This window comes from Cydia pomonella, chromosome 26 (assembly GCF_033807575.1).
Source record: "Cydia pomonella isolate Wapato2018A chromosome 26, ilCydPomo1, whole genome shotgun sequence".
Taxonomy (NCBI): Eukaryota; Metazoa; Arthropoda; class Insecta; order Lepidoptera; family Tortricidae; genus Cydia; species Cydia pomonella.
Genome location: NC_084728.1, coordinates 81,699 through 91,026, shown reverse-complemented (window position 1 = coordinate 91,026; position 9,328 = coordinate 81,699). Strand labels below are relative to the sequence as shown.

Genomic DNA, 9,328 nt, shown 5'->3' with positions numbered 1-9,328 from the left:
TTCTAATAGTCAAAACTTTACATTTTATAAAGAGTGTAGTGTACCACTTTAAATTAAATGTCCCACATATCTCTTTATGTGTAGCTGTTAGAGAATGGTATGAAATGTTGATGGGTAGTCTCATCAGCTACTTCTGATGCTGAGTGTACTATGAATGCTTCTCGATATTCTAACTCGTTTAATCAATCAATCAAAACGTTTATTTATTAACACAGGTACATACTTAATAGGTCTTATAATTATAGTAGTGCATCACCATGTCTTGCCATTAGGCATATACAATTATATTTCATCGCTTCATTCTTCAGATATAATAAATAACCAGGTAGTTTCTTTAACTTGCTAGGCAACTTAACACGATTTTCAGAGTAAAATAAAGATTTTTATTTTAAAAGGTAAGTGTATCGACTTCTCTCTCAATCCCCCACTCCTAAACGACCCAACAAGCTCCAACCCCCGTATTCTGTCCTCATTCCTTTTTCGTGCGTGGCAACGAACACACCTTTAAAATGCCGAAGCCTAAGCGGACTGCTCGCGAAAAAATCGAGCGTTATAAAAGGAAACTTCAAGATTTGGAAGCTACTTACGTTAAAAAGAAACGTCGTAGAATTCAGTCTGTGAGATCTTCTAGTGAGTCGGATGCCAGTGAACAAGGTAGGACTCACAATTATTTCTTATTTTATTAGAGTACATTTATAATGAAAGTGCAGTAATGTTTTTATTTTATTTATCTACCCTCTATTTAATAAAATAATGTCGCGGTTAACTGCGAGTTAACGGTGACGGTCGAGATCGACTGCGAGTTGATTTCGATTATGAAATATAATGCAAATATGTGCGATGTACTCATAAATTCAATATTTTTGTCACGGTTAACTGCGAGTTAACTGTGATGAGATCAACTGCGAGTTGATTTCGATTAACATATTATACAAAAACGTGCAATCTATAATAGATATACACGTTCACCAGGGTATTGTCTGCGAGACAATATTATCTGTTGGTGTTAATAACAACCTTATAAGGTTCTAAAAAATATATATATATTTTTATCTTTTTAGGTGAAAGTCACCTACAAAACGATCAAACAAGCTTACCTATTGATCAAGATCTAGAAGTTGAAAATTCGGATTACGATCCTGGCGTACATGAAGAAGGGTATCTACCGGAGGAAGCGCCCGTCCCGACTGCACCCGCCGTACTGGTCGCACCAGCCGACCCGGCCGCGCCGATATTTGATCAAGTCGACGCTCTCGCGCAGCCTGCGCTTCCTGCCATCGATGGCACTGATCAGCCGCCCCTGGACCCCACGCTACTTGCAGCGCTCGGTGAATCTACCTCCGATACGCCCGAATACGGAACAAGTGTTCACGATAGTCTTGCCAATTTATGGTTACCTATTCTAAAGAAAGGTTTGGCTAAAGAAAATAAGGAGACACTCCTTAAGGAATATTTAATTCCTAATAATTGTAAATTATTACAAGCGCCAAAGCTTAACGCCGAGATCTCGGCCGCTGTAACGGAGGTAGTACGTGGACGTGACAAAAAATATGTCGAGATCCAACAACAACTCGGTCGAGGCATAGCAGCTGTAAGTCGGGCCATGGATGTGCTTTTAAAGAGCGAAAACAAAGTCGAAGCCCTCAAATATTTGAGTGACGGATGCCGCATACTCTCCGATGCGCATAATTTCATTACAAGAGACCGAATTAAATTAATTACACCCAGCTTGGAGAAAAATTTTCTTCACGTGATTCAAGACGCCGAACGGGATGAATCCCTATTCGGAAATACCTTATCTGAAAAGATTAAGGCCAGTAAGGCTATAGAGCGTCAAGGTCAACAAATCAAAAAGACTGTCAGTGCACCAAAGCCTGGCACTTCTAACTCGACGAACACTCGGACCTTCATACCTCCCCTCCTCCCCGTTATTCGTCGAACAGGGGGGGGGGCGAGGAGGGTATCGCAGGACGAATCCGTCGCCGGCGACGCGTCGCCCGTACGTCAACACAGCTGCCTCGACGCGGCAGCCAGCGCCGACCAAGTCGCGAGCGCCAGCTCACCAGTAACCCAGGTACATGCTGGTCGATTAGCACATTTTTACAATTGTTGGTCTAAGATCACAAATAACCCTTCTGTTTTATCTTGGATAAAACACGGATTGGAAATACCGTTAAGTAAGGCTGTACATCAGCCTTTGGTACCTAAAAATGTTTTGACGCCAGAAGATACAAAAGAAATGAGTATAGCAATTAATAAATTAATTAGCTTAGGAGCCATAAAAAAATGCGATCCTAGAAATGATCAATATATTTCTAATACATTTTTAGTACCAAAGCCTAATGGAAGTAGCCGTTTTATATTGAATTTGAAATCATTTAATAAATTTGTTACAAAGTCCCATTTTAAAATGGAGGACTATCGAACTGCCTCTAAGCTTATACCACACAACGGATTTTTAGGCACAATTGATTTAAAAGAGGCATACTTACTTATACCAGTACGTGAAGCAGATCGAAAGTACCTCCGTTTTCAATTTGTACCTCATGGCTCGAATGAAACTGAAATGTACGAATTTACAGCCATGCCTTATGGGTTGTCCGTAGCACCTAAAGTGTTTACAAAAATTATGAAAGAGGTCGTAACACACCTAAGAAAACAGGGTTTTAAGTCTGTTGTTTACTTAGATGACATTTGCTGTATTGGTGATAGTTATGACGAGTGTCTAAATAACGTAAATGCTACGGTTAACTTATTTGAAACTTTGGGTTTCATTATTGTAGTGTATGTACAAGTTTAGACGGGAAAGTACTTGTCTCAAACAGCATGTCATACACACATCATAGAGGTCCTATACCTGTCTCGGGTATATATAGCGCGCGTAACGAGAGGGTCTGTGGTGACCGTTCGGGTAGAGCAACTCGCGGGAGCGAGGAGTAAACATAAGGGTGGACGCGGCTGTGTATATTAGCGAGCCAGGATGTAAGGAACACTTAACAGCGTATAATACATTGGCGACGAGTCGAAAAACCGTGAGTAAGATTTGAATTGAGTGATAAAGTAGTTTTGGCACATACGCTCAGGCGCCAAAGCAACCATTTATAAGGAGGAAAGTTAGATGAAATAGAGATATGAGACGTCATTTTGAGGAGATTCGTCTCATAATACATTAATTAAGTTACCTGAACATCCTTGAGAATAATATTATTGATGTTTCATAATGTACTAGGTTCAAATTTAACTTTACAAAAAGTCGAAATGATTGTATCAATCTGTCACTTTATTACTGTGATAGTAAATACAGTTCTACCAACTGCTGTGTCGTATTCAATTTATGTTGCTATTATGTTGGTAAATTGTAAAAAACATTACACAACACTGTACGTCTGTACGAAAACAATGTTGCCAACCGTAATTTGGCGCGAGAACGGCGTATTGTATCTATATCTAGTGTCAAAAAAAAAAAAAAAAAAAAAAAAAAAACGATCAATTATTGACGCTAAGCTTTCAGGATTCCAGGTGCAAGATTATAAAGAAAAGATTTGTTATTTCTACAAAATATAAGCAGACGATTGCAGTGATTACAGTACAGAATAAAAATAAAATAAAATAAAAACATATTAACACTCAGGTAAGTTGTCGAAGTGTAAGCAAATAATACAATATTGTGACATGGACGTTGACTGAAAGATTAGATTCAGTTTTGAAAATAATGATGACTTTGTCGGATAAGTCGTGACAAGATTGTCTTTGCGGGGACTCTGCCTTGATCACGCAGCGGCATCGTTTGTGAAATGGACCTAGACATTGTCGGCTAAGTTGTGATAAGGATTGTCTTTGCGGGGACTCTGCCTTGATCACGCAGCGGCATCGTTTGTGAAATGGACCTAGACATTGTCGGCTAAGTTGTGATAAGGATTGTCTTTGCGGGGACTCTGCCTTGATCACACAGCGACATGGTTGTGAATAGACCTGTATATTGTCGGCCAAGTCGTGGTAAGGATTGTCTTTGCGGGGACTCTGCCTTGATCACGCGGCGACATAGATGTAAAATAGACTTTACTGGGTAAGCCGTGACAAGATTGTTCTCAAGGGAACTCTGCTATGTTAGCGCTCTGGTACTGTCAGAGACTTGTGATTAGACCTCTGGTAGAAATTAGTAGATGTGAAGAATATGTTAATTATTGTTTAATATTTGTGATCAACAAATATACAGGCTTTTAAAACTGAGTTGTGAAACAGGACTAATTAGCATAATTTGTTTTTAGGCGATAGCGATGGCACGTTCAGGGGCCATGGCACTAACGCTGGACAAGTTTGAATGTGGAGGTGAACCAACTTCCTTGGGAATACGATGGGAACGTTGGAAAAGGGCCCTCTTAATATATATAGATGCAGCGGGCATAGAGAAAAATGAAAAGAAGAAAGCCAGCCTTCTCCATTTTGGAGGACAGGAACTACAAGAGATTTTTTACAATATCCCAGATCCGAATACCGAAGATGGCGGACCGAGAAGAGACGTTTTTCAAGTGGCGTTGGCGAAGCTAGACTCGTACTTCTCGCCGAAACAAAGTAAAGTGTATGAACGGCATCTATTTAGACAAGTAAAACAAGAACTAAATGAAAAATTTGAGAAATTTTTAATAAGGCTAAGACAGCAAGCGGATAAATGTTAATTTCATAATAAGGAAGAGCATATAATTGACCAAATTATTGAAAAAGGATCATCAAGCGAGTTGAGAAAGAAGATTTTGCGTGCAGGGGACGATATGACTCTTGACAAGATAATCATAGAGGCCAACTCTTTGGAAGCAGTTAACAGGCAACTGGAAGATTTCGAAGAAAAAGCTGCAGGCAAGGAAGGAGTCAATAGGATAAGTACAAAGAAAAATAATACAAATGTCAAGAAATTTAAAGAACCATGTCAAAGATGCGGAAGCCGTACTCATCTAAAATGCCCAGCAATTGATAAAGAATGTTTTAGATGTAAGCGTATAGGCCATTTCCAGCAAATGTGCCGGAAAAGGAAAATTGCTGATGATAGGAATTTCAACAGTAAGAATTTCAAAGGCAATAAGGAATCTCAGGACATTAATCAAATGACTTCACAAGTAACGGAAGAAATACAATATGTCTTCAATATCGACAATGATGATACTATTGAATGTGAAGTAGGAGGAGTCAAAATAAACATGTTGATTGATTCTGGCTCCAGAAGAAATTTAATAAAGGAAGAAACCTGGATACAAATGAAAAAAAATAAAGTCCTGATTTATGACCAAAACAAAGATTTGGATAAGACATTTGTACCTTATGGGAGTACAACCCCGCTATCCCTACAAGGCACTTTTAAAGCAAAAATAAAAGTCGGAAATCAAACTCAAGAGGCTACTTTCTATGTTATTACTGAGGGTACAAGAGATCTATTAGGCAGAGATACAGCGAAACAGTTGGGTGTTCTTAAATTAGGCTTGGATATCAATCAGATTAAAGAAGAAACATTTCCTAAGATAAAAAATGTCTTGATACATATACCCATAGACGATACTATCCCACCTGTATCACAGCCACTCAGAAGAATCCCTATACCATTGGAAAAGAAAGTGGAAGAAAAGCTGGAAGAATTGATCAAGAGAGACATAATAGAAGAAGTATCAGGCTCATCAAAATGGGTATCTCCAATTGTACCCATTTTAAAAGAAAATGGAGACCTTCGATTATGTGTAGACATGAGAAGAGCAAATGCAGCTATAATGAGAGAAAATCATCCCTTGCCTACTATGGATAAGTTACTGCCCCAGGTACGCGATGCCAAGTACTTTAGCAAGTTAGACATCAGAGATGCTTTTCATCAATTAGAACTGCACCCAGATTCCAGACATATAACAACATTCATCACCGGCCAAGGCATGTACAGGTACAAACGTTTAATGTTTGGAATTACTTGCGCCCCTGAGATTTTCCAAAAAACAATAGAGAAACTGTTACTTGGCTGTGAAGGGGTCATAAATTTTATGGATGACATATTAGTTTATGGACGAGACAAAGAAGAGCATGACGCAAGGCTCCAACAAGTAATAACCGTGTTAAATGATAACAATGTAGTATTAAAACAAGAAAAATGTATAATCGGAGTCACTAAAATACACTTTCTAGGACATGAGCTATCAGCGGAGGGTGTAAGGCCGTTGCAAAAGTATTTATCGGCGATTCAGCAGTTCAGGGCACCTAAAACTGTTGCTGAATTACAGAGTTTCATGGGTTTGGTGAACTATGTTGGCAGGTGGATACCCAACCTGTCAACTGTAACAGAGCCTATGAAACTGCTTCTGCGGAACAGGCCTGGAAAAAATATGAGCCTTCAAAATGACTGGGGATGTAAACAACAAACTGCCTTTGAGACACTGAAACAAGCAATCAGCAACATACCTACATTAGGCTACTATGATGTCACAAAAAAGACCGTTGTGATTGCTGACGCGAGTCCTGTAGGTCTTGGTGCAGTTTTGGTCCAAGTAGACAATAATGGACCCCGAATCATTGTTTTTGGCAGTAGGACTCTGACTGACTGTGAAAGAAGGTACTGCCAGACTGAGAAGGAGGCGCTTGCCTTGGTATGGGCAATAGAACATTTCCATATATTTTTATATGGTAAACAATTTGACCTGATAACAGACCACAAACCATTAGAAGTCATATTTGGTCCTAAGTCAAAACCCTGTGCAAGAATAGAAAGATGGATTCTGCGCCTACAATCTTACAAATTTAAAGTCATTTACCGACCAGGAAAAAACAATATTGCGGACCCATTGTCTAGACTAAATGACAATAATCTATCTAGCGGCGAGCCAATAGACCACCATATACAGCAAATAGTGGAGTACATAAGACCCAGGGCTGTTTTGCTAAAGGAAGTGGCAGACTACTCGGAGAAAGACCCGGAAATACAAAAAGTCAAAGCAGGACTGTACCACAACAACTGGGATGAAGAGGTGAAAACATACAAACTATTTCAGACAGAGTTATGTTTTTATGAAGAAATTCTTCTGAGAGGAACACGTATAGTTATTCCAAAAGATCTTCGAAAGACAATCCTTGAGGCTGCTCATGAAGGTCATCCAGGAATAGTCGCAATGAAAGCCCGGTTGAGAGCGAAAGTTTGGTGGCCTAAATATGATAAAGAGGCCGAGAAGCTAGTTAAATCTTGTGCTGGATGTACATTGGTATCAGCTCCAAACCCGCCTAATCCTTTAAAGCGTCGTGAACTGCCAGATGAAGCATGGAAGGATGTGGCTATAGATTTGCTTGGCCCATTACCCAGCGGAGATCATATTCTCGTGATAGTCGACTATTTCAGCAGATACAAAGAAGTCAAAATATGTCGAAAGATAGATAGCACAGAAATGATCAAACATCTGACTGAAATTTTCAGTCGTCTGGGTGACCCAGCGACCATCACGGCGGACAATGGACGCCAATTTATATCTGAAGAGTTTAAATCTTTCTGTACAGAAAGAGGGATCATATTACACTCTACTATCCCATACTGGCCACAGATGAATGGAGAAGTGGAGCGCCAGAATAAAGATATTCTAAAGAGACTGCGAATCAGTCAGATAGAGAAAAAAGATTGGAAATTAGCCTTGTTGGAGTATCTAAGAATGTACAATGGCACTCCACATTCTGTTACAGGCAAAACACCCTCAGAGCTATTTTTCAGGCGACAATTTAGAGATAAAATTCCCATGATTAGTGACTTGGGTCAGAACGGAGATTTAGATTGGAGAAATAAAGATGTTGATGTAGACGTGAGGGATAAGGACAAAGAATTGAAAGATAAAGGTAAGGAGTATGCTGATGAAAAAAGAAAAGCTAAGGAATGTGAATTGGTACAGGGAGACAAAGTAATAATGAAAAACATGACAAAGGACAATAAGCTCAGCACACCATTTGGACCAACAGCTCTTACGGTAGAAAAGGTGAGCGGAGGGGACGTAGAGGTCGTCAACGAAGAAACGGGCCAAAGGTATCGTAGAAATGTGGTCCATCTCAAAAAAGTAGACGGAGAGTGGCAGATTAATCTAGTTATAGATTATTGAATTGCTTGGTTTGTAACAGCAGTTTGATTTGCATATTTTAATACAGTATTGATAGTACAGTTGGTTTCATTTTTGTTATCTAGAAAGAGGTTTCTGAATTCATAAGGAAGGAGGGATGTAGTGTATGTACAAGTTTAGACGGGAAAGTACTTGTCTCAAACAGCATGTCATACACACATCATAGAGGTCCTATACCTGTCTCGGGTATATATAGCGCGCGTAACGAGAGGGTCTGTGGTGACCGTTCGGGTAGAGCAACTCGCGGGAGCGAGGAGTAAACATAAGGGTGGACGCGGCTGTGTATATTAGCGAGCCAGGATGTAAGGAACACTTAACAGCGTATAATACAATTATTAATAATGACAAAAGTGTATTACAACCCTCACAAATTTGTAAATTTCTCGGATTCATATTTGACTCACGAAATCTGACCATAGGTTTACCCCAAGAAAAACGGGAAAAGATTTACCGTTTAGTATCTAAATTCATGAAGTTACCTCGATGTACCATTCGAGAGTATGCTCAGTTGATTGGTGTTCTCATCTCCGCTTGCCCTGCCACCAATTATGGTTGGTTGTATACAAAATTGTTAGAAAGGCATAAATTTCTAAGTCTTAAAAAACATCAAGATAATTACGAGGCCAAAATAAATCTTCCAGAAACTATCCTGGATGATTTATGTTGGTGGAAAGATAATATATATACAACTTCGTCACATATGAGAACGTCAAGTTTTAAGTTAGAAATTTACACGGATGCGTCAAGAACCGGATGGGGTTCTGTATGCGGTGATATTACTAACGGAGGCCATTGGAAGGCTGCTGAGAGCGAACACCACATCAACTACCTAGAGCTCTTAGCAGTGTTTTTAGGCCTTAAGAGCTTTGCACTAAATGAAACGAATTGCTTCATTTTATTAAGAATAGACAATACTACTGCAATCAGTTACATAAATCGAATGGGTGGAATCCAATTTCCGTATTTGAACGATCTAAGTAGGCAAATTTGGCAATGGTGCGAGATGCGGGACATAATATTGTACGCTTCGTATGTTAATACAAAGGATAATCGAGCCGACGAGGCGTCACGGAAGTCCAACCCCGATACAGAATGGGAGTTGTCAAATCAGGCTTTCCAAACCATTGTCAGACGTTTCGGCCAACCTGAAATAGATATCTTCGCATCTCGATCCAATACCAAATGTGACAAATTCGTGTTCTGGTTCCAAG

The 9,328-nt window shown here is 39.5% G+C and overlaps 1 protein-coding gene across 1 annotated transcript; it reads left to right on the top strand.

Moving 5' to 3' along the window:
* Positions 1-3,487: 3,487 nt before the first annotated feature.
* On the top strand, positions 3,488-8,156 carry LOC133531824 (uncharacterized protein K02A2.6-like). The gene is made up of 2 exons (XM_061870216.1): positions 3,488-3,631; positions 4,269-8,156. The coding sequence occupies exon 2, from the start codon at positions 4,770-4,772 to the stop codon at positions 8,097-8,099; it is 3,330 nt and encodes a 1,109-aa protein (XP_061726200.1). The 5' UTR covers positions 3,488-3,631; positions 4,269-4,769; the 3' UTR covers positions 8,100-8,156.
* Positions 8,157-9,328: the final 1,172 nt, after the last annotated feature.

What these genes read in the sequence shown, in the direction of transcription:
- LOC133531824 (XM_061870216.1), top strand. Translation starts at nt 4,770, where the DNA reads ATGACTCTTGACAAGATAATCATAGAGGCCAACTCTTTGGAAGCAGTT.